A 25,404-nucleotide genomic window follows, 5' to 3' on the forward strand; every position below is an offset into this window, starting at 1 on the left:
CATTGGTACAATCTAAGGACAGGATGAGTTATGTATTGGGTTCAGAAAGTGATAGGATCTGTGGGAGGATTCGAACTTGCTGATTTGTTTCCTTCAATGAAGTTCATACATTTCATAACTGGGACGAAGGCCAAATTGGAGAAGCTGCTCAATAGGGTTGACAGGGTGCTGGAAAACATTGTCAGAGAGCATCTAGAAAGGCAAATAAGAGCAAAAGAAGGAAGAATTTTAGTTGATGAGGACGAAGATCTTGTTGATGTTCTTATCAGAGTCCAACAAGCTGACACTCTCGACATCAAAATGACCACTAGGCACGTCAAAGCTTTGATATTGGTTAGTATTAATAAATACTGCAAAATTATCTTTTAAACCTACATGAATATTATGTAGTTAATAGTCCACATTAGGACTGTGCTAAATTTGAATTGAACTGAACATCTTAAAAACAATTCGATTAAATCGTTTTTACAAAATGGTTTGGTTCAATTTTTTCAAAAATATTTGGTTTGATTTTGGATCAATTCTGTTCTGTTTGATTTTTTTGCACGCCCTTAGTCCATATGCATGTGCTCTCTTTATTTTCCTGAGCTTCCGATTTACAAATTTACGGAGAAAACTATCTGCATAAATAAATTGTTTAATCAACGTCTGGTTTTTAACTTGTTGAAATAAGTGCCTTTTAGTGGCCTTTTTATAACAAAATTCAAACCATTCCCACAGCTGCTTTTCCTTTCAAAGTTACGTACGAACAAGAGCGATAGCGAGTCGTAAAGTAATTGATCTCATTTAGATTTGTTTCTTCTTTGCCAATTCAATATTCAATAATAGAAGAAGTTCAGTTTTTTACTCTTAGTAGTAAAATAAGTTTGAACCTATAGTCGATCGGCTGGGGTTTGGTTTTTATTTCACTATTCCCATGTTTGCTTCCGGTTTGTTTTATAATATATGCTGTTGTGTGTATAATGGTAACCATTATTAGGCTGTTGTGAGTAAAGGATAAGAAAAGAGACATAAAAAATAATTATATTAATTAGGCGGGGGGAGGTTGGAATTAACCTTCGGTAGGTTATTTATGACAACAAATAACTGGATTTGAGTAATTGATAAGAAAAGAGACATAAAAAACAATTATAAATATAACAATTAAGTGATATGATAAAAAATAAAAGAAATAGAAAAAAAATGGGAGCTGACGAAAGAGACAATAGGTGTGTATTTATAGTAATCAAAAGTAAACAAATAGAGGTAAAATGTATTTCCAAGTGAGTCAACTTAGCTCCACCATTCACTAATTATATTGTTATTTCCTTTTCCTTTCCGACACTACATCATATTTCGCTTTTCTAGCTTTGCTGTTTCATACTAACAAATTTTTATAACATTATATTTTTCTATATCTTTCTGGTATATTAATGGTTTATCTTAGGTTTTTCTCCTTTTTTTATAGAGAATGTTATACAATTTTATTGTATTAATGCAAATTTTCTTTTGATTTTATCAAAATTGGTATGAAAATATTTTAATTGGTTGACTAGGATGTATTTGCTGGTGGAATTGATACTTCAGCATCAACATTAGAGTGGGCAATGACAGAAATGATGAAAAATCCAAGAGTGAGGGAGAAAGCACAAGCCGAGTTAAGACAAGCATTTAGAGAGAAGAAAATAATTCATGAAAGTGATATAGAGCAGCTTACTTATTTGAAGTTGGTGATCAAAGAGACATTAAGGCTACACCCACCTACTCCTTTATTGATCCCTAGAGAATGCTCTGAAGAAACCATCATTGCTGGGTATGAAATACCTGTCAAAACTAAAGTGATGATAAATGTATGGGCAATTTGTAGGGATCCCAAATATTGGACTGATGCAGAGAGGTTTGTCCCAGAAAGGTTCGAGGATAGTTCTATTGATTTCAAAGGGAATAACTTTGAGTACCTACCATTTGGGGCAGGAAGAAGAATATGTCCAGGCATCTCATTTGGTTTAGCAAGTATTATGCTTCCATTGGCTCAATTACTTTTGTATTTCAACTGGGAGCTCCCAAATGGGATGAAACCTGAGAGTATAGATATGACTGAACGCTTCGGATTGGCTATTGGGAGGAAAAATGATTTGTGTTTGATTCCCTTTATTTATGATCCTTGAGTGCATGATTGAGGAGTTCATGTTTATCAACCCCACTTTCAAATGTCCATGTTTATCAATTTCTTTGTTTTGAAGTGACGTCATTATATTTTATTAGTTGAAAAAATAAATTTTAAATGTTATTTAATACCTAAAGATGTAAAGAGAAAAATATACATATGATAGATGATATAGTGTGTTAGAAAAAGAGTTCTCTATGTAATCTTATACATTTTAAACATGATATCTTGTAATAATAGTAAATCGTTTTCCATTCTAGAATAACATTACAAATTATATATTATGAGCGCAACATATTATATTATATATACTATAGATATAAAAATTATGCATACGTTAAACTTTTTGTTTATTTCTATGAAAAGAATAAAAAGTGGGAAGGAAGTTAATTTTCGTGAGATCTAAAAAAAAAAGACTATCCCCAAATTGGCATTAAATTGGGAGAAGGGAAAATGATAGTTCATTTTTTTTTCAATTAAAAAGGTATAACATATAAGATTAAAGAAAAAAACAATTTTATGATAAGAAAAATATAATAAAGTAAACGATTAATTTTTTAATTAGTATAGAAATATTTTTAATATTTTTTTCTTTCTTTTCACTACTTTTTTCACTCTTTCAAACAGATGAATAGAAATTTCCCCTCTCTTTTTTCTTCTTATTTTTATCCATCCAAACAATACATTTTTTTACTTTATTTTTCTTCATATTTTTTTTTTGTTTTTCATAATGTAAATAAAATAAAGAATTTTTTTTGACAATTCAACTTGAAAGTAACCAAGCAAAAGCAACATTGAGAATATGATAACGAGTTTGCAGTTTAAGTCTCAAAGAGAACAGAGATCCAAAAAAGAGAAGAATGAAACATAAATAGTTGATATTTGTTTAGTTTACAGGCAGTACCTAGCTAGCATAATCTAGTAACGAAGAAGTCTCAGAGAATGGAGATCCAAAGAGAAAAATGAAGTAGAAATAGTTGTATAAGTTTTCAAGAAATATATATATGTAGTAGTAGACTCAAGTAATGAAAATCAATTAGAGATCCATGATAGAAAATTGAAATTATAGAGAACATTTGGCGCCACTGTTGAGCTTCTGTCTAACCAAAGGCTTGAACAGCTCAAGGACACAAGAACAACTGAGTTACACGTTAGTGGCTGCAACAAGGAAAGGCTTACAAATGGAAAGGAAGAACAAGATGTCATGTTGAATGTTCTGCAGGATCATAAGGTTTCTGGTTATGACTCAGACAACATCATCAAGGCTACTTGCCTGGTAAGTGCATGTGTCCATCCTATTATATTATAAATTTCAAGAGGAATCAACTCAACATAAGTACTTGACTTTGAGATGCATAAAATTGATGATGTATCCACCAAGTCCTATTATCACCCTTCGTGCAGTGCAGCCATGAAAGAGTGCACATTTTCATGCTAGATTACTTTAGGGGAAGGAAGCCTCTAGGTTCTGAATTCGGGGCTTACCATCTTGAAATAAAATGTTCAGTACTGGAGCTGGGCTGTTATTATAATAACAATAATCCTGCATGTGTGGGATTCACATTCTGATTTTCGTTGATGATGATAAATAATAATTATTTATAATTATTATTTAATTTTTAAAAAAACTATTAAATCATAGAAAACCAACCTTTCTGTCATAAGTTGTGAAAATCACTATTTAATTAAAGAAGAAAGAGAATATAGAAAGTGAGTTAAATGAGAGTAGAGAAATTCAGTCTCACTCTTTAAAATAAGTATTCAAATTTATATAACATAGAAGTATAATTTACTTTCATTATAAAATAATAATCACTTTAGGTTTTTAATTTATTTCAATTTTTCATTTTTAATTTATTTTATTTTATTCTTATTTCTTAATTTTTCTGTTTCATATAATGAGAGAAGGATAATAAAAGTGAAAATTTAATAATTTTTTTTATCATGGTAAATAATATTTATATGTATTTTATTATTTTTTTTCTCACGTAAACATGTTCGCAAGAGTAATTAAAAGAGGTTAGATTAACCTGTCGATTAATTAAAGAAAGGTGCATTATCGGAGGAACGATGACTGGACTGAGTGAACACGATTTGAACAATTCAAAAATTACTTTAAGTTAATAGTTACCCGCAGACTTTCTAGCGCCAGTCGAATAATATCAAAAAATTATTTCACTGGTCAAGTAATAAACTATTTATTTAAGGCAAATGGATAAGATTTGCAGTTAAATTACGAATCTCATTTCAGCTTCAGTGCCCGTCAAGTTTGGAATCAACAGAAAGTTGATTGCTCATTTTCACTAACAAACTTTATGAATATTGGATATGCGTTTATGCTACACATACTTTTCCATTTTTTGAGTATTTGGGCTTCATAGTTTTATGGTTTTATTTTTTTAACTTTAGAATGAAAGAAAACCTATCCAAGAGTTTCATGGGTTTTGTGATACTGTAGTTGCGATCATGGACATTAACATTTAGGCTTTCATAAAAATGATATTCAAAACTGTATATTCTAATGGTTGACTTCTATAAAATAAATTATGGGCATGATCTAACTTCAAGAACTTTTAATCCAACTGTTTGTTTGAAAAGAATCAACGTGTATGAAGCTTGGAAGTTGGAACTGATATTCTTGATTCTTTTAGTAATTAAATGTTGTCTACTAATTTTTATTTCACCTTCTCTTTGCACCTCTGATACTTTTCAGTTATTTATATTTTTTAGTTTATGGAAAATAAATGTGCCTTTATTTTTTCTTGGGTTATTGAGTATTTACATGAGCTGACACACCAGTGTTTCCTTTCCTAGGAAATTTAATGAAAATGTTATTAGCTGGCAGTCCATCTATTCTTCTAATAATTTCAATTATATTTATGGACACTTAGGTGATGAAGATACTCCTTTAGAATGTGAAGAAACACATACTCTTCTAAATTTTGGTTTGTTTCTCAATCTGCAAGTTTAAACTTCTGCTTTTGCATTTAATTTTTTTCTTCTCATATTTTGTTTGCTTTCATAGACAAATGATGATGCCTGTAGCATGGAGTGCAAAAGTGAACTTCTGGAAATTCTCAAACTCAATGAGGTACTTTTATGTTTTATGTAATCTTTTTGTTTGAAAGTTCTAGCCATTCTAACCCCAAAATATTCTCCTCTGCATTCCTAATATTTTTAGGGATCCTCCCACAACCAAGTTAGAGATATCTCCTCATCCGGAATTAGTTCTGCTGTACTAGTTATAGTTTATGGTGATGATACCTGGAATTATAATCAACATCACTGGTCCAAAAAGACATGTAGTCTTTCTACTTATGAATGGTAAATTTCTTTGTCAAATACCCATGCTTCTACAATTTAAATAGGCTTCTCTAGGTTTTCTATTGGCATGATAGAGAAATAAAGATGGTGTAATAGATGGTGTAATATGTTACTTGCCCTTGCATATAAGCTAACATGGGTACAAAATACAATATGGATACCCATAATCTCATACTGACAATTTTGGCTACATGCTTGAGCAACCTCAAACATGAATATATCATTATCCCTATTGATGGCAAATGCATGTACATATTTCACAGCTATTCACTTGCATGAATATACATAGTACATCGTCCTTATCTGCTTTGGTCTATGTTTATGGGATTATTTTTATTGTAGGTTGAAATGTCAAAGACCTGGCTACCTAGCTTAAGATTGTATGGTAAAGAATTGCAGTCTGTTTCATCATCAATGCTCTTCATGGATAAAAGTTCACCTTTTTCTTTATTATAGATATTTATTTTACTTTGTTTTTCATAATGTAGGTCACCGAGGGAAGTAATAGATCTAGTTCCATTCCAAAGGATCTTTTTCAAATGTATAGAAGGTTTGAAAAATTCTATTTACTTCTTGTCTTGGTAATTATATGTTTTTGTTGTTATATTTTTATTTAATGGACTAGCGTGATACTAGGAAAAATATTTAACTAATCTTAGTTTACTATCAAGTTTCTTTCTACAATATAATTTACCTATTCATTTTTTATCCAGTCTTTCTTCTTTAATTTTAGTTGAAATTCTGAAATGCATATGTTGTCTTGTTGGGTTGTTGCAAATGTGAATGATAAATATAAGTTTGAAAAAGTTCGTATGCTTTGTGCTTAACGTTGAATTTGTGTATGATCCTAAGGAAAATAAATTGGGATTAACTTTTCTATAAGTTATAGAGGTTTCTTGCTTCTTCTTTTTTTTAATTTTTGAATTAAACCAGGATTACCTTTTCTATTATTTTATTAGAATTTTTTTTTTATTAAAATTTTTCTTTTTCACTTCTTGATATATTGACTACATTCTAAGATATTTTTTGAAAAAATCATCTTAACATTTTTATTTTTTTGAAATTTTGTATAAAAAAAGATATTTTTAGATGATTTTCTGAAAACCGTCTTAGAACATTACATTCTAAAATAGTTTTTGAAAAAATCGTCTTAAAATTCTTTATTTTTTAATTATTTTTTAAAAAAATATATTTTAAGATGATTTTTCCAAAAACTATTTTAAAAAATCTACATTTTAAGATAATTTTTTAAAAAATCATCTTAAAATAATTAATTTTTTAATTATTTTAAAAAGATATTCTAAGATCGTTTCAGAATAAAACATTGTTAAAAAATTTAATCTTTTAAAACAATTTGAAAAATATCGTGAATTTTTTTTACTTTTCACGACCATTGAAAATCATCAATATAAAAAATTCTTCATAATCATGTAAAAAACATTTTTAAGATAAACCATAAATTTGAACACACATAATACCTTCCAACTACAAAAGATACAGGATGAAATTAGCAGAAAATTGAATACTCCTTAAAAAAATGTGAAGATTGTAAAACCTTTGATATCAAACTGCTCCCAATTAAACTCAAAGCAAGAAATGGCACTCCAAGTGATGATCAGCTGCATAATATTACTTGAAAGTAAGTTTAGGGCCGGCCCCCATAATTCGTGGGTGTAATGACAATCTAAAAAATTCGTTTCAGTGAGGACAAAAAAAATAGTCCATAATATTTTTATATTTTTTTTTACAAAATACATAATTTTATGATAAAAATCTAAATTATTAAAGTTTTTTTTATAAAAAAAACTATAATAATAACGGCTAAATATGAACTATTTTTTATAATAAAAATATATTAAAAATATTTTTAAAAATATTTATTTAACAATTATTTTTTACTTAAATATTAGGAATTTATATTTTTCTTATTTATGACTTGCAGATATGAAAATGAATGATTAAAAATAAAAAAGATCCAAAAAATATCAAAAATATAAATAAGAAAGATTTTTGGTATCAAACTGAAGTCCACTTCAACAACTATAAAAAGGAAATCAAGTCCAAGTCCACTCCAGCAACTATAAAAAAAGTCAAGTCAAAGAGAAAAGATATATAGAATCTCAGAGCACTCTGATACACACCTAAAGCCTAAGAACTCTTCCTTAGAGAATTCTTTCTTCTCTTTCATCATTTTCTATTTCTTTTCTCTTCCATGAGTTCCTATACCCCTTCTCTAGTGTAAGACTCCTTATAGCTATAAGAGGCTAAACCCTAGTTAGGGCTAGACAAGTTTAGAAAAGCAAAAGATGTATTGTACATTTCATATTTATCAATGCAAACAAGTGTTTTCTTTCCTATTATCCTTTCTCACTTTTAATTTTATGCATTATTTATCCTTGCATCATCTTTAGGGGTTAAGTGTTCGACAGAGGATAATCCTTAATAGAAAAACAAGGAAGGTTTTGCATATATCTATTTTAGGAATTAGACCCTCGACAGAGAGTAATTACTAATAAGATTAAAAGGAAGAGTATTTTAATAAAATATATCATTGCTAGACATAGAGTGATTGCATTATGCCCATACATCAAAGCAAACATCTAGAATTAGAACTTCATGCATTTTATCTATTGACTCTTTGCAAAGACATTTGGGAGAGATAGATAGGTAAAATAGGTTTGTCATCGTGAGACATCGGGGACAAGTATTCTAACATATGTTGGTAGGATAAATTCACATGATTGATAGAGAAAAATCACAAATAATACATCTTAGACAAATAAAGCATGTTAGGTCCTAACATTCTCATCCTATTGAATTTTCTATTATTTCTTTTGTTTTCTATTTATTATTTTATACTCTGTTCTTTTAAATTTATCTTTTATACCTCATCTTATCTTTTTCTCTTATAAATTGAAAATTATACACCACAAGTATAAAACAAAGTCCATGTAAAAATCGATACTCGGACTTTCGAGTCTTTATTACTTAAATATTTGATACACTTGCCAACGAATTAACATATAGCTACATTTTACATATATCATTATATTTTTTTCTTTTATGTCTTATAATTTTTTAACTTCATTTAAAAGAAAACAATTGTCTTGTCTATAGTGGGGCAATGCTATTATCCCCGTAATGCTGTGAGTGCATCTGACATTGTGTGGGCCCCATGGCAAACCAATAAATAAAGATCATTTATGTATAACTTTTTCAAAATATAAACATATTTTCTATAAAAGAAAGTAAAGGAATAATTTCATTAAAAACAGTAGGTCACTTTAAGTGAATAATATGATTTCAATCCAAGATTTATTTTTATAATAATCTTTGTTGAATTTTACAGTGTACTCTTTCCAATCTCTATACGGAAATTATCTGGTCATTAACTACAGCAGTACTAGAATCTTATAATTTCTTATTGATTTTTCCAGCAACTTTTGTTTTGCCAGAATTTGTTGTGAATTTTATCAGGACTTTAGTGAAGATATGATAATTTTTTTGGTAGATTAATTAAATTCACAGAAAATAAGTTGGCATGCATGCAACAACTATTAAAGTAAGCACCAATTATTACATTAAGCAGTGAATTAAACGACCATATATACTCATTCCTCCAACGGTGTGATTGTGAACTTTACTGGAATCCTGACGCTGGGAATGCTTTCCGTAGTGATGAACTTCTTCTTATACAAGCACATAGCAAAACAGTCCGCAGAGACCCAAAAACTCATTCCTCAAAAGAGTTCTAAAAAATTCTCCGCAGGCCTTGGGTTGCAACGCGTTGCCACCACTGAAATTCTTCGATTAATTCCTCATCTCTTTCGTTCATTTAGTTCTTCGATCGGCTTGTCATGTTTCTTAAAGTAATATAAATGTGATTGCTAGGAACAAAGTTGATGCAATATGGTTGCTGTACATGACTCAAATGGTGAACCGATGTAACGCCCAGGGAGTCATATGATGTTGTCCTAAAATTGGCAACAACTTCTTAAAATTGGAAACAAAAAAAATAAAAACTGGAAATTAGTTTTAATTTTTAAAAAATTTATAACTTAAAACTAAAAACAACCCTGAACGGGGCTATAAGTTATCCTCTAACATAAATTTCATTATATTATTGTATTATAAATTCTATCCCATAACATCACTTGCAAATAGTGGGAGATTTATCAAATAAAATTGTAAAATTGAAAGAATTTTTAATAAAGTATTTCATCTTTTCATAAATTTTGATAAAAAAATGTATAATATAAAAAAAATTACATATAAAATAAACAAAATTAAAAAGCTTTATCACATAAGGTAGCTTTAAATTTCAAAAAAATAAAATCAAATAATGTACTAGAATTCAACGGACGCACATGGATGTTTAGGGCGAAAGCAAAGGATATATCGTTGTCCTCATAGATCGAAGATTCTATAAATAAGAACAAGCACTCGGCATTTGGCAATAATAACAAAAACCTGAGAGTAGAGTGCTCCAATAATACCGTGGAAGGAGCTCAAGCTTCGTTCTTGTTGATTACCTTGTTTTTCTTTTTGGTGTTATATTGGCTTGCAACGTATTTTTATTAAAAGCCAAAAACCACCATCACTTACAAACTACCACCGGGACCAAAGAAGCTACCTCTCATAGGTAACTTGCATCAACTAGCAATAGCTGGTTCACTTCCATATCTTGCTCTTCGAGACCTTGCCCTTAAATATGGACCTCTCATGCATCTCCAACTTGGTGAAATTTCAATCCTGGTTGTATCCTCCCCCAACATGGCCAAGGAGATAATGAAAACCCATGATCTTGCTTTCGTGCAGAGGCCACAATTTCTTCCCGCTCAAATTTTGACCTATGGGCAAAATGATATTGTTTTTGCTCTATATGGCGATTACTGGAGACAAATGAAGAAAATGTGTCTCAGAGCTTCTAAGTGCCAAGAGAGTTCAGTCTTTCTCTCATATCAGAGAAGACGAGACAGATGCAACAGCAGGTTGACAAGATCGCATATAACATTCTCCAAGAGCATCAAGAAAAGCGCGATAGGGCACTACAAGAAAGTAGGGTTGACCTAGAGGAAGAAGACCTTGTTGATGTTCTTTTGAGAATCCAACAAAGTGACACTATCAAGATCAAAATTACTACCACAAACATCAACGCTGTTACATTGGTAAGCATATATACGCCGCAAAACATGTTCTAGCAAATGATTTTTCTTTAACTAGAGTGCTCTCCCCTTCTCGCACGTTACAAAATTATGGAGAAAACTGTTTGCATGACATTTTTTAGCACGTTTTTAGGCATACTAAACTTTACCAAGAAGTTACATACATCAAATAGGATAACCATTGATAAAGTCAAGTTTTTAAAAAATGCATGCTGAGACGCAAACTTTGAAGTAAGGTTACGCAAATAACCATCTCAACCAATTTTATTTCTTTGCTAACTCAATATTAAATCTTTTTATTTACCATTAAATCTATTTGAAAATTATTTTACTAGGTCGTATTTACCGCTGGAATGGATACTTCAGCAACAACACTTGAATGGGCTATGGCAGAAATAATGAGAAACCCAATAGTGAGGAAGAAAGCACAGACCGAAGTAAGACAAGCATTGGGGGAATTGAAAATAATCCATGAAACAGATGTAGAGGAACTTACATACTTAAAGTTGGTGATCAAAGAAACATTAGGGTTGCGCACTCCTTCTCTTTTATTGCTTCCTAGAGAATGCTCTGAGCGAACCATCATTGATGGGTATGAAATACCTATCAAGACTAAAGTCATGGTAAACGTGTGGGCAATTGCAAGAGATCCCCAATATTGGACTGATGCTGAGAGATTTGTCCTAGAAAGGTTTGATGATAGCTTTATCGATTTCAAAGGAAATAACTTTGAGTATCTTTCTTTTGAAGCAAGAAGGAGAATGTGTCCAGACATGACATTTGGATTAGTCAACATTATGCTTCCACTCTATCACTTCAACTGGGAACTTCCAAATGAGTTGAAACCCGAGGATATGGATATGTCTGAAAACTTTGGACTGACAATTTATATTGGAAGGAAAAGCCAGCTGTGTTTGATGATGTGTCAAGCACGTTCTTTTATCAGAAAATTATTTCCTTGGTGCCATGAATTTCAGTCCTAAATTTGAATAAGCCATTTTCTTATTTTATTCCTTTGAGTTTTTGACCTTGCAATAAATCGATTTAACGAATAAGTGATAAGCTTGGGTGCTATCATGTTTGCTGAATATACCCAATTAATTGTATTCCATATATATTGAACGTACCAGAGCTTCGAATTTTAGAGAATGTAATGATAAAAGATTAAGGTGCACTGTATGGTTCATTCAATTGGCAGCGTGGTGTGCAGGAGGAGAATTTCTATCTGGGAATTCAAGCGCACAAAGTGATAGCAGAACACCCTGCACTGATTTGGGAAATTCAAGTGTAATGTGATGGCAAGTGAGGTGTTTAATGAATCACTAAATCCTAATCATTTACTTTAATCCAAAGGTTGAAATTAGACTCTCACTCTCACATATATATATATATATATATTTGTAGTGTTTTAAAAGCTAGGTTATCTAACTAACCATCCAAGCTTTATTTTTGTAATAATTTTTGCTGAGTCCCTGATGTGCTAAAGTAATATTGTAATGCATGTCTATACAAATATTTTTATATTAACAAAAAGGAGAGGAAATTTTCAAAATTTTTACTGAATCTAACACACTACTTTAAGTTAAATATTTATTTTTCATTCCACTCAACCTGACTCTAATTGATTGTCATAATTTTACCGATAAGTGACATCCACGTACAGTATGTAAATTAATTATAAAAATCTAATTTTTTACTTTCTTACTATCCATCATCCAAACAATTTTTTCTTTTTTATTGCTCTTCTACTTTTTTTTTCTTCATCCAAATATCGTCTAAAAAAACTGAGGATATGGCTATCGTCGTTACTCCAGTTTGAATTATCCTGTAATTGACAAGAAAAGGATATGATCCACCTTTGTATTATGCCAATTTTCTTAATGACGAAACTTCAGATTTAAAGTGCTTAAAAATTAAGGCTAATGATAAAATTAAGGCCAACACATCACTTTAAATATTATATGAAAGTTTATGTACCAGGAAAGAACAAGAAATTTAAGTCCTAATCAGTAATACATTTATGACTTCACAACTATGGAAACAAATAATAATTAGAGAAAATAAACTATACAGGCTGCAACCAAGCCAATGCCCTGAAAGCTACAATCGAGATCATTTGGCCATCTTGGCTCTCACAAGAATGATCAAACAATCCAAAAAGAAAGAAGCAAATGAAATACGTGACTCAGAAAACTTTCATTGAAGAAAGCCGCTATCATTGGAAAGTAGTAACACGCTAAAAGACTGATGCTTGGTGCCACCACGTCAAACTCTTCAACCCTAAGAAAGTCACCTTGAATGCAAAAAAATGAGATTCTAAACTATCTAGTTTCACCAGTAAAAATTATCACAATTCTCTCCGGTTGTGAATAGGGAGATCAGTAGCCCCCACCCATTGGAGGCATACCAAAAGGAGGCATTGGTGGCATCCCCATTCCGCCCATGGGTGGTGGTGGGGAAGGGGCATAACCTCCCCCCATTCCTTGCATAGGAGGTGCTGGCAAAGCAAGCGGTAGCAACTGGGCATACATATTCTGTAGATCATTGGAAACATTGTTAATTTAATAATCAAACAAGAATATAACTGAATGGTAAATGGAAGGTTTGACAAAGGGTACCTGCTGAGCAAGTACTTCCTTCTCCTCCTTTTCCTTAGCTTTCTCCTCATTTTGTGCTTCAATTTTGTCCTTGATAAGCTCATCTATCTTGCCTGTATACTCTCGAATAAACTTCAAACAAAAATAAATTTCAAAATGTTTAGCAAAAAAAGAATATATTTCATCTGTTGATAAATATAACCACAAACAAATCCATACCTGCAAGAGATATGGAAAAGCAAAATCAATCATATTGTTCATCCAAGCTAGCTCAAGAGCAACATCTGGCCATATAATATCATAACAGACAAAGAGGCATGATGCAAAACACTCTTTCTTTCCCTGCAAATCAATATAATCCCTTTGTTAATTAAGAGAGAAAAACTGGTGCGGGAGGTGAGGAAAGAAAGCAGCAAAATCATTTCTAAGTGAAGCAGGGTCAAAGTGCACTATGCCAAAAGGGTCTAACCTAGTTAGTATCTAATTTACGAATACCAGAGTTTGAGATCTTAAGGAAAAGGACAAGAAAATAAACACCTGCTCAATAAAGTAGACAAGCAAATCTTCCGAGAGTTCACGGTCACCAGATTGAGAGCATGTTTCCATACAGTCCTTGTAAAGATTGTCTTTCTTTGACAAAGCAATGGATTGCTTCCATCTTCCTGCTTTCTTGTAAATGTAGGCAGCAACACGCCTCATCTCAAGAAGTTCATGCTTCTCAATCTGCTCATGTGTATTGTTGAAGCCAATCAATAATAATTCAAATATTTTAAATTTCCCATAACATTCTGATCTCGATTTTTGCTAATTGTCAAAATAAGACAAAAGATAAGTAAGATTCACCTTCTGTGCAAGACCTATCTGATCGAAGTTATCATGCAGATCTATTGATTCACGGAGTCTGTCATAGTCTTCTTCCTCAGCATAAATTTCATTCAAAGCCTCATTGACAGCAGACACATTGTTGCTTTGAACTGCAACCATGTACGGCTTAACTAATCTGAGGTGGCCAGCCTGAATAAAAAATCCAAGCAACAAACAATATTATTACTGAATAGCATTTAAAGCCAGCAAGTTATCTCACCAAATAAGATTGAAACCGTAGGCATTTGACAATAGGGTATGAAAATTGCAGACCTTCTGCATAATATCTACTACACGAGTATGGTCCACACGAAGAGCAATCACATTTAACATATCATTTATTATATCTGGATGTTCTTTCAAGTAGAAGTGAACAGCCTTATAGTACAGCTCCACACTTGCAACTTTAACTATCACATCTTTGAATTGCATGTGGTCCCATGCTTCTGGAGAGTGATTCATTATGGTGGTTGCAGTATTATCGAACTCATCATATTGGATGTATAGGTAAGTAAGCTCTTTCCAATGCTGCTGTTCATCACATGCTCGAATAAGCTTTGGAATGTTAAGCCGAGTTGAGAATAACTTAATGTGTTCCATTAGCTTCTCAGGACGATATCTCGCATACAGAACTCCCAACTCAGTAAAGATACCCATATGTGCACGCTCCAATCCTAACCCACTCTCCATTAGAGATATGAGTTCATTGAAGCATCCTCTGTTTTGATAATACTCGCTAACCTCCTCCAAATCATCCACCTTCAATATATAACAGATAGTTGGTATTCAGACAACGCCAAAAGGTTAGATAAAGCAATCAAAAGTTTTTCTGTCACTTGTTTTAGTATTTTGCTACTAGCTACATCCTTTAACTTGTATTTAAAGGATTTCCAACATGGGAGGACTTGTGTAGTAATTTTTGGAGTGAGGAGGGGGGCAATCATTCCTTGCATGTACAAATTCCACATGTTAAAATATAAAGTAGAAAATGGTATCACCTGAATGATGACATTGAGACCACAAATCTGAGCTAAGCGGAATTCCTCAGCATCAACACAGGCGAAACAAACTTCCTTCCATGTTTTTGAACTGTTTGCTTTCCTGGCAGCATCAACAGCACCTTGGAACTGTTTAAGCTTCACCAATGTGACTGCCAACTTAGCCCAGTTAGAAATAAAAGCAAATATAATTTTGGCAGCCTCATACAAAGCCTCATCATACAAGCGGTCGCCAACATTTGGTAAATTGGCAACATTTGGCATCAGTATAAATTCTTCAATTTCTCCAAGGCATTCAATCTTAGCATAAGCATAGATGAGCTCACTGTCCACCTTGGGCTCTTTGGTATTCTGCCTAACCATGAGAAGATACTTTACCAGGTCATGGTATACATCTGCATCTTCAGCAGCCTTTATAACCTCTAAGAAATGAGTTGAATCATCTGCACGAATGAATGACTCAATTCCATCACTCACTAAGCCTTCCCTAAGTTGTGCTTTAGCCACCTGGCTCCAAACAGCATCTTCTTCAACCCGGAAAGCAAACTCCACAGCGCGATCAATAGTCTGAAGGTTATCCAGTAGGACATTAACAGCCTGAACATTCAAATTAAATTTCTTGAAAATAGAAAATGCCTCTTCATATAGTTGTGCTTCCACAGCCACCTCCCCTACTGCAGGCCCATCAAAGTTGTCCAACCTATTTATGTAATCCATAACTCTAGAAGGATCTGCCTTGATTGCAGTAAGGATCAGCAAATTTTGAAGATTGAAGTTTCCACTAAAAGCAGAATTTTGTAGCACAATCTTTTCAAGAAGCTCAATCAACTCATGAGGAAGATCAGCAGTCATAAAAGCTTTCACTGCAGCTGAAACTTGATCAGGACTCTTGCTTTCAGGCAAAGCAGTAGACACCACTTGATCAATCAACTGTCGCCTAAACTCATTCTCAGGATTAAGAACTTTCTCCCAGAGGTCAGAGTCCATCCTTTGCACAACATATCTGACACAAAGATTAGAAAACAACATGAGTGTCTCAGAATAGCACTATGAAAATATGAAATACAATGACAACTTCCTGATGAAGCTCACAGTACACACCTTGCTTGGAGTTTGAACAAGGAGTTTTTATTAGTAACATTAACAAGCTCATCATCACATTGCCCTCTTCGGTAAGCAACAACAGCAAGGGTTGGATCCCGCTTTTCACAATATTTACCGACAACACGAGAATCATAGTATGGATTGGTTGTGAGAAAATGCTCAGGATTGTTGTTGCTGTCAATAATGATTTTACCCAGGGCATTATGTACATGTACATCCTGGCTTCCTTCACTTACAAGATGCTCCAAGAATTGAGTAAGCAATCGGAGACGATTCCTATGCATAAAAAAAGAACATGAGAAATGAACATAGCAACGATACTGGAGATGCAAAATAGAGAGAAAACTAGCACACCTCTTTTCACATTCTTCAACTAAAGGCTCAACTGGCAGGAGAGAGCGAACTGAAAGTATAAGACCTTTGATAAAATCTTCAGGGCATTCATCATCTAACAACTGTCCTACAACTAGAGGAGCATTTCCAGGATTGACCTAAAAGCAAGAAGTTCAAAGTTTAGGTCAGAATTAAAAAACTTTTCAAGAATGATTTAAAGCACACCTACATGCTACAAGGATCACAAAAATCAAATACAAACCCTGAAAACAAATTTACCTTTTGAACATAACCTTCAATATAGCGAAGCATGTTGCTAGTATAAAGATAATGGGTGAGATCCGGAACAAAGCCAAAACGATCACACACATTAATCAATGGACGTGCATCCGGAAGCTTAGCCTCCATAAGAAAATTCTTTGTCTTCTCCGCATCATAAAAGTTTGATTCTCTAGTTACACGCTCTACCTCCTTAATTTGTCCAGTTTTAGCAGCGGCCTCAATGTACTTGAAGTGAATATCAGGATCCTCACTTTACAAGACAGAACAAAAAAAATTACAATAATTGAAAAAAAAAAGTCAAGCAGACCAACTAGTGAACTGAGGTCATGTTCACTCTCCAATAAGAAAGAAATACCTGGAGCTCAAGTATGCACCCAAGAAAAAGTATAGTCCTTCATAGGATTTGAATTGCTCAAAGAGTTTAATGCATGCATCAACACCCAACTGCTCAGAATATTCCTTAGCAGTCTGCAAACCATGTACTAGTAAGATTTTCTTATAGATGAATTGCGGAATTCAAAAAATAAAATAGAACATGACTCTTATGGCAAAATTATCCAGAAACAGTACCTGCACAATTATTTGAAGATTGCCCCTAAGATTGACAAGTAAAAGATCTTTCATACACTCGAGTGCCCATTCTCGAGAAAGGGTTCCAAAGAACTCAACTAAAGCCTGAAATACATCATAATCATATAGTAAGAATATAAAACAAATTTACGATAGATTGTGTCATTTGAGTAGTTGGAATCAAAACCTGTGGCTCAATGGCATGTGTATTCACAATGACACGTTTGATGTCAGGCAACTCAGTATAATGCTGCACAATACACAGACAAGGTTCAAGAAATATTCTAAAAAGAGAACATTATACAGTCATCAGAACTTAAGAAGCAAAGAACCTGAAGAGCCCGTATGAACAGGCCCGCCTTTTCACATAGTTGTCCAATACGTGGGCAATCATAATGACTGAACATGCCATTGGCCAATATAGCATCAGCAACATTTGGAAAGGTCACAAGATTAATTTCCAGAACCTAAAAACAAAACATGGAAATTGTAATTATAAAAAAAAAATCTAAATATATCACTATCTGGTTCAGGGACAGAGATAATGGCACAGAAAATAAAAGAACCTTTGTTTGAAGATATCCATGTTCAGGAAGATTTGGCTTCAGCACATCCAACAAAAAGGCTGTTGCCTCACGGATCAAATTCCTCTGAAAAGTAACATAAGAAATATATAGACAAGAGTTCCAGTTCACAAATAACCAAAAAAAGTGTAAGCAAGATAGTTATAAAAAATTCCTTATCAAAAGAAGTTTTAAGAAAGAAAGGTTTGTATTCTTATAATTATTATTTTTCGTTTAAAATTTTAAAAAATTATTACTTTTCATTTTAAATATTCAAAAAGGTACAGAAGGAATGCAGTGGGATAAAAGGAAAACAAAATTGTACAAGATACTGTCTTTTCAAAATTACAACTGAATAATAAATTATAAGAGAACAATGAACCAAATATCATGAAGATACTAAAGGGTAAACTGCGAATAAACCTGAAGAAAGAGATCAGTTATTGTGTTGTAGTCAATGGGGCATCCTCCTTCCATTTGAGCCATCATCAGAGCAAAATTTACAGCTCCCTGCAATAAAGAAAGTTTTGAAATATACTTACTATACATAAACTAAAAGAAAAAATCAACTTGGATGCTACAAAACTTAAACAAACCAGATTTCAGAGATAAGCAATATATAAATATTCTTAAAATGAAAGTGGCATAAGCATGAGGAAACCATTTCCAATTGGAACCATTTAACTGCCATTCATGAGGCGATGCTATTTTAATCAAGCTATGGTATGCTCAGACTTCAGAACAAAAATAAGTGCATCATAAAGGTGAAGCAACTCAGAGATAAAGCGTAATTGAATCATTCAAACATTTGTTCAGAAAAAACCTTCTCACCTGGGGGTCTGTTCGTAAAATTGTTTGGAGAAGGAACATATAATCAGGTGTGTATCCAACCTTCATCAAAGGAAAAGAAAAGAATATATCAGAAAGATAGTATTAAAAAAAACTAATTTAAAAACATTTAATCACAACACCAATATTTTTATGATTCTACTAAACTAGAAAAAAAATACCTGCTTAGAATATATCAGGATCTTATCAAATTCCCTCCTCTCCGCAAAAGCTGCAACAACTTTTGGTGTGGCTCTAGCTTTAATATAAATTTTCAATGCAAGGTCATTATCCACTGTCTGCATTATATGCAAGCCTCGTAAAAATTAGGAAAATAAAGGATAGAAGTGTGAAACACAAATCAGGGAACAGAGAATGAGTTCCTTTAAAAGGAATTGACAGTTTGGATTTTCCTTCCCCAAAGGCCCAAACTGTCAATAAAATAAAACTAATAAATAAGTCCATATGGAAAAGTGAAAACAATTTAAATTTCTGTCCGGACCTTCACAAGGTCACCAAGCTCCTCACTGCATTCAAGTTTATCCTCAGCTAGCCAATTTTCCAAGAGATTCTTTTTGTTCTGATTTACAACAAGCCGTGACAGTTCCAGTGACTCAAAAGCATTGAGTTTTCCCATGGTTAACAGAGTTCCAAAGTATTGCAATAACGGTGGCGTTTGCCCAGCTTGCACAGGTACACTCTGAAAGCAAATTAACAAAGGTAACTCAAGAACTTGAGATAGAGAGCATATTAACATATAATGAGGTAGTCATTAGGCACACCCAAGGTTTTAAATTGTAGTTGCGGTCACGGTCGCAGTCGCGTTAAGGTTCTCATGATTACGGATATCAAGGATTCTGCGATGTGGATTGCGGTCGTTGCGGTGTGAATAACTCACAACTTTGCACAACAATCCATATTAGCATTTAATTAATATGTTTTCATCATTATTAAGTATTATATAGAGTATTTTTTATATGTTAGACAAATTATCTTATTATCTATCTTTTTATTCTTTAATTCATTTCACTTTTGAGTTTTAAAATATACCTTAAATTGATTTTAAACTAATTTAAATTAACTCAAAATGATTTTGATCTTTAATTTGATTTTTAATCTTAACTAAAATTATAGAGCCTAATAAATTATTTTCATTTCTCATTCAATTAATCAATTTGCGATGATTTATCACTCAATTAATTAACTCTTACCAAATAATTACTTAATTTTTTCAATTAAAAAATTCTCATTAACTTAATCTCTCCTCTCTCATTTTTTTGGTACATTAGAAATAGGAAAAAAATAAGACAGAGAAAGAAAACTAGCTAGTATTAGTGGAACCTCATCCTGCCAACACGTTCCCTCCTCTCTCACAACCCAAATTTCTATTTCCTACGTTCCTTTTATTTTCTTTTTCTCAATTTTCATTTTAAATTTTCATTTAACTTTCTGCCTAAAACATCCCATCTCACCTAATTTCATCAGACTCCTTCCTGTGAACCTTTCTTTTCTTCTTCCCTCTCTTTTCTCCCATCCTTCTGTTTTCATCTTCACACTGGTGTTTATTGAATAGAGAAGAGTAGCCGCCGGCGACAGCGGTGACAGAAGTTGGCGACTATGGAAGAAGCATAAATGGAGGGGGTACGGTGAAGGTTGTAACGAGTTGAGGATTGCAGGGTGTTTCAACAGTATTTTTCAAGCAGGATTCTTGGACAAAAATGTTATCTGCAATTTTCAGCCACACCGTGATTGCGGTTCATTTCGGTATCGTTCAGCTCCGAAACCGTTTTGTTGCAGACAATATTGCCATTTTGGAGCGATATTAAAACCTCGGGCACACCCTAAACTGAATGCATTAACTTAACAAGACCAAGAAATATGAATGGATCAGCATGTGTGATGCATAAATACCTGAAATTTAGCAACAGTGTCAGGAGTACGAAGTACTCCTTGTGGTGATTGTGCAGCAAGCTCTGCAGCTTCCTTATACTTGGTCTGAGCAAATAATTCTTGAAAACGCTTAACAACCTGAAAAAAAAATGAAACATAACAATAACTATAGGTACCAAAAAAAAATGTAAAAGTTGAAAAGAAAACCCATGCTTCCCACCGATAAATCAACTAGGAACTAGGAAGAAGGAAAAAAATGATGGCTGGGGAAAATTTTATGCCAAAACAATTCATGTTACTGATCTATGAATCAAAAGTGGATAAAAAATTACTGTTGTCTTGCACATATTTCACACAAACAGTATACTTCTTTGTGCATACTTCTGATCAAGATTCCCTCAGGCATCAAGAAACTATAGTTTACAAACTGTTACCTGTTCATTTTGGTATTCTCTGTCAAAAAATAAAAACAAATATACAAGCAGATGCTACAGAAATAAATGATATATTTTTCATCATTTTCTTGCACTCTTATGCTAATTGTCTTGCTGATAATTGTTCATTTGCTTTACTCTAGATGACTCAGCTGGAATGCTTTTAAGACAACTACAACCTATTGAGGCAAAAGGCATGTAATGATAAATCCTCTAGTCAAGTATTCATCTGTCAATAGAACGTCAGCCACTTTAAAAGTCAATGCATGAAGTTTATAAACTTTAAAACTACAGATAAAAGTACAAAATTATAAAATGCAGCTCAAGTTACCAATTCTTCTGCACCAGGGAGGTTTCCTCTTTTAGCAAGACTAACAGCAAGTTCCAAATTATTTAACTGCAAAATATCCAAACAAACATTTAGAAGTAGATGCCAAAAAAGATATCCATGTAGCCAAAAACATGGTATAACACATTAAATACCTGGCCACTAACAAAAGGTACAATGGTTGCTTCATTCACAGTAGCGAGCAACACCTGGCCACGTCTATTTATAGCATAAAAGCCCCCATCTGAAGATGCTTCTGTGGTCAAAAATACAGGATCGGGACTGATTCGATTTCTGTAAACTGCAGTGGCAGTCTCTAGATCATACACAAATAAAAGCCCAAGTTTTGTGATAACATATATCAAGCCATACTTATTTGAAATCTGCACAATAAACAAGTCAAATATTCAACAAAATGTTTATTGGGAATAGAGAGCCATAAAGTTTACACTTATACCTGCATTGATACAGGAAAGTCATCAGCAAAGTCTGGAGGGAAGAAGAGATCTGCTTGCTTTTTTGAAAATGATGGCTTGCCTGATAATCAACGCAACCATATACCAGAGGTAGCAAGTAAATTGTAAGAGGCAAGAACATATACTATGAACAGACACTCTATTGAAGCTCTATAGTAACATACTAACATCTTTTGTTTTTTATCTCCTATTTTAATCATTAATCACTGTAGATATTATCCCATTATCTCCTTTTTCATTAATTAATTAAACTGATATTAAAAAATATTTAATTCTAAGATTAAAAAAAAAACTTTTTATACCAATATGTATAGGAATGTGCCAACTGGCTGCTAAAGGATGATCTAGCCATGCTTGTACCTGGCTGGGCACCAAGTTCGATGACATGCATCTTTGACGTAACCTGTCCAGCATTGATGCTTTTTGATGCAAAACAAATAAGAGTTGAATCCTTATCATTGCCAGCAACCTACATGTAGCAAATATCAAACAACATTCAACCTACAAGCCACACAGCTGAAAATGAAATCCATATTAATGAATCATAAAGAAGATAGAATTACCCTAAATGTGGCAAATGAGGCAGCATGTGCTTCAAGAGCCTGGCTCCTCTGTTGATCCACAGAGAAGAGTTGCATATTTCCTTTTACAAGTTGCGGTCTCTGTAACCAACAAATAAAATGTCATCACTCCAACAAATAGGAAATTTAACAACAACCCCCCCCCCCCCCCCCCCCCAAAAAAAAAAAAAAAAATAAAAAAATAGCCCATTTTTCCGAGAAAAATAAACAATTAACAAATTAGTAAAAATTTCTGAAATGTACTAAAAATAACTCATAATGAACATGGGCACAAGGCCAGAATTTACAGTATGTTACAGTATTTGAGCCATATCAGTAGATATAATTCTTAATCAAGAGGGACAGAATCTGTTTATGTAACTATTGGTCAAAAAGTACCTTTTGTGGCTCGATACATTCATGGACACACCCACACACACATTCCCTATCCTTTATGTTTTTTAGTGTTAAACTTATTCTAATCATAAACATATTCTGACTCTCACAAAATAGTGCAACAATGTTTCGTTACAACAAAATGGATAGACCAATCAGGTGAGATGCATAGACAATCATAGAGAGTGCAAAACAAGGTTTTGGAGTCGTATACAAATTTATAGGGTGTGCCACATTCAATTCATACTGAATGTCAATTAAAAAAATTTGCAATATGTACCATTTCCCCCAAAAATAAAAAGAAAAGTAAACTAAGCAGCCTAAGCTTTACTTAACATGAAAATTCAAGGGGCAAAGAACAGGATTCCAAAGATAGAAACAAAAGTTTTATAAATAACAATATTCTTTGATAGGTGAAAAAAGTATAAATAAATTTTTTAATATAATATATTTTTAAATAGACAGATTGGATGATTTATTAAATGGGTCATGTGAATGGATTGGATTTTACATACATTATCAAAAAATCAAGAATGGATTAATGGATTGTTATGACACATCCATTATAATCCGATTCAACAAAAAAAATTTACCCAAACTTTCCATTTTGCATCCCTGGTTACAACCTCATAATTTGTAAGTTGTCTACACAGGTGACTGTATACGGATAGCAGTAATTGACTATTTTTCAAGAAACTATTGTAATGTCCTCCTCAAATGGTCACAATCAACCTATGATATAAGATTGACAAATGTTGCAACTTATTAGTGACAGTAAGCTAACACACAAACACAAATAAAACAAGGGGAATTGCTATTTGTCAATAACTCCAAGTGCAAGGCCTTGAAGTAGCTACAAGAAAGGAAATACATACCTCAGAAGAACCGGGGGCAATTCCAATCAAAACCAACCACTTTTCAGTAGGATCACAACGATAGTTGATAATCTGATTATTCGCCAAATTAGCTGTTCGGTCAAACACCTTAACCGGCTCACCATCACCTAGATAAGAAAAACAATAAAAGCATTAAACTCAACTCAGAAAAGTATCATCGATAGAACAAACATAATAGAGCATAACATGACCCACAGTCAAACTTATAGAAAGAAACCAGAAAGCAACAAAACGATACATCTTAACTTTACCTTCAATTGACCAATGGTACACAGATGACTGAGTCACTATGCCTAGTGTCTTTGGTGTTATCCACTTCCAAAACACCACCTAAAGGAAATAGCGCACATCACAATCAAATAATTAACTAATTAATTATTAACGATAGACAGACACAATATCCGGGAATGAATCAAAATCGTTAACAAATGTCACAACACCTCACCTGTTGGCTCATTTGATACGATTTCATCTTCGCTTTGGATTCAATGTTAAAAACTTGCAAATGATCCTGAGTACTGCCTGGAACTTGAGCTGCACGGAGAAGAAACGAAACAAAACATTGGGCGGGTGATCGAATTGGAATCATATAACGCAATGAATAGGAAGCGCGAATGGTTTGGTCACCTTTAAGCGCGAGAATTCTGGTGTTAGGGTTCATAAGAGCGGAATCGGCAGTGATAGGGCGTCGGAGAGGCTGCATTGGCATGGTCATGTCAATCATGACGACGCTGTTCTGCGGCGCGGTTTCCCTGACGCAAATGTACTTGTCCGATTCCATGGTGACATGCGTGAAAGTGATGAATTGCGGGTTGATTCCGACACTTGCCAACTGCAAAAACGACGAGCGTATCGGAGAGTCAGAAAACGACGAGAGAATGGGCAATGCGGCAAGGCATTGCGGGGAAAACGACGAGAGAGTGGCGAAATACGGACCGTTAAGGTCTCGCGCATGGCGATGGGGGCGTTCGCGGCCATGTTGAGCGTGGATTGTTAGTGTTGCGCTGCGAGATCTGAAGAAGAAGCAGCAGCAAAGGGCAACAAAGCGGGAGAAGAAGAAGGAAAACAGTGCTTATAAAAAATTAAATGGAAAGATCCTTTCTAAATAAACTTACTTCATTCAAATGCCTCTTCTATTTAATTCTATTGTATGCAATATCTTCTTTTCTTCTCAATCCTAATTTGGAGGGTACAACTTTTTTTACGGAAATTTGGAGGGTACGATATAAAATATGTTTAAATGCAAGTCTCCCATTTTGCTGAATATGTAATTGCAACCATCTTCTTAAAACAAATAGATGCATTAGGTCATCTTATTTTACAAAAACAAAAAAAAAATCATCTTATTTTAGTAAATTTATAATTTTCATTCAACCCTCAATTTTATTTACATTTTTTTTATTTTGATCCAATTAAACTACATATTCATAAATATTTTAATTAATTAAAATGTAAAAATAAATATAAGTAAAACTAAAAATTAGAATAAATAAATAAATTTTTAAAATAGATGGTTTATGAATTTAACAAAATATGATATTAAAGATGTATCTAAGCCTGTAAAATAACCAGACTATGTGTCTCCCAACTAATTGTTTGGATTGATTAATCTAGAATTATAAAAAAAAAATGGATTTACTTTTCCAACAA

The 25,404-nt window shown here is 33.0% G+C and overlaps 2 protein-coding genes and 1 pseudogene across 3 annotated transcripts; 2 read left to right on the forward strand and 1 right to left on the reverse strand.

Moving 5' to 3' along the window:
- The first annotated feature begins 1 nt into the window (after position 1).
- On the forward strand, positions 2-2,405 carry LOC100777769 (cytochrome P450 71D8-like). Its single transcript, XM_041006628.1, has 2 exons — positions 2-333; positions 1,536-2,405. Exons 1-2 carry the CDS (start codon positions 31-33, stop codon positions 2,145-2,147), a joined length of 915 nt encoding a protein of 304 aa, XP_040862562.1. The 5' UTR covers positions 2-30; the 3' UTR covers positions 2,148-2,405.
- Positions 2,406-3,350: 945 nt separating this feature from the next.
- LOC100778305 (cytochrome P450 71D8-like) lies at positions 3,351-11,618 on the forward strand (annotated as a pseudogene).
- A 948-nt stretch (positions 11,619-12,566) lies between these two features.
- LOC100778846 (clathrin heavy chain 1) lies at positions 12,567-24,911 on the reverse strand. 2 transcript variants are annotated; one of them, XM_041006592.1, is made up of 31 exons: positions 24,870-24,911; positions 24,691-24,767; positions 24,382-24,586; positions 24,200-24,288; positions 24,006-24,084; positions 23,734-23,861; positions 22,466-22,564; positions 22,263-22,371; positions 21,884-21,963; positions 21,582-21,809; positions 21,430-21,495; positions 20,686-20,802; positions 19,277-19,474; positions 18,957-19,073; positions 18,778-18,837; positions 18,370-18,456; positions 17,950-18,033; positions 17,716-17,850; positions 17,571-17,633; positions 17,384-17,488; positions 17,169-17,281; positions 16,811-17,063; positions 16,553-16,689; positions 16,196-16,474; positions 15,095-16,097; positions 14,370-14,855; positions 14,076-14,246; positions 13,770-13,955; positions 13,452-13,574; positions 13,254-13,364; positions 12,567-13,169 (listed from the first exon to the last, which is right to left on the reverse strand). In XM_041006592.1, exons 2-31 carry the CDS (start codon positions 24,730-24,732, stop codon positions 13,014-13,016), a joined length of 5,109 nt encoding a protein of 1,702 aa, XP_040862526.1. In that variant the 5' UTR covers positions 24,733-24,767; positions 24,870-24,911; the 3' UTR covers positions 12,567-13,013. The 2 variants fall into 2 exon arrangements, with proteins under 2 accessions (XP_040862526.1, XP_014619354.1); XM_014763868.1 differs by lacking the exons at positions 24,006-24,084; positions 24,200-24,288; positions 24,382-24,586; positions 24,691-24,767; positions 24,870-24,911 and having other exon boundaries at positions 22,205-22,371.
- Positions 24,912-25,404: the final 493 nt, after the last annotated feature.

This window comes from Glycine max, chromosome 11, assembly GCF_000004515.6.
Source record: "Glycine max cultivar Williams 82 chromosome 11, Glycine_max_v4.0, whole genome shotgun sequence".
NCBI lineage: Eukaryota > Viridiplantae > Streptophyta > Magnoliopsida > Fabales > Fabaceae > Glycine > Glycine max.

Coding starts and splice junctions, on each gene's coding strand:
- LOC100778846 (XM_041006592.1), bottom strand. CDS start 24,732: ATGGCCGCGAACGCCCCCATCGCCATGCGCGAGACCTTAACG. Junction 17,064..17,168: donor GGTGCATACTTGAGCTCCAG/GTATTTCTTTCT, acceptor TGTCTTGTAAAG/TGAGGATCCTGATATTCACT. Junction 13,365..13,451: donor CTTTTCCATATCTCTTGCAG/GTATGGATTTGT, acceptor TTTTGTTTGAAG/TTTATTCGAGAGTATACAGG.
- LOC100777769 (XM_041006628.1), top strand. CDS start 31: ATGTATTGGGTTCAGAAAGTGATAGGATCTGTGGGAGGATTCGAACTT. Junction 334..1,535: donor ACGTCAAAGCTTTGATATTG/GTTAGTATTAAT, acceptor TTGGTTGACTAG/GATGTATTTGCTGGTGGAAT.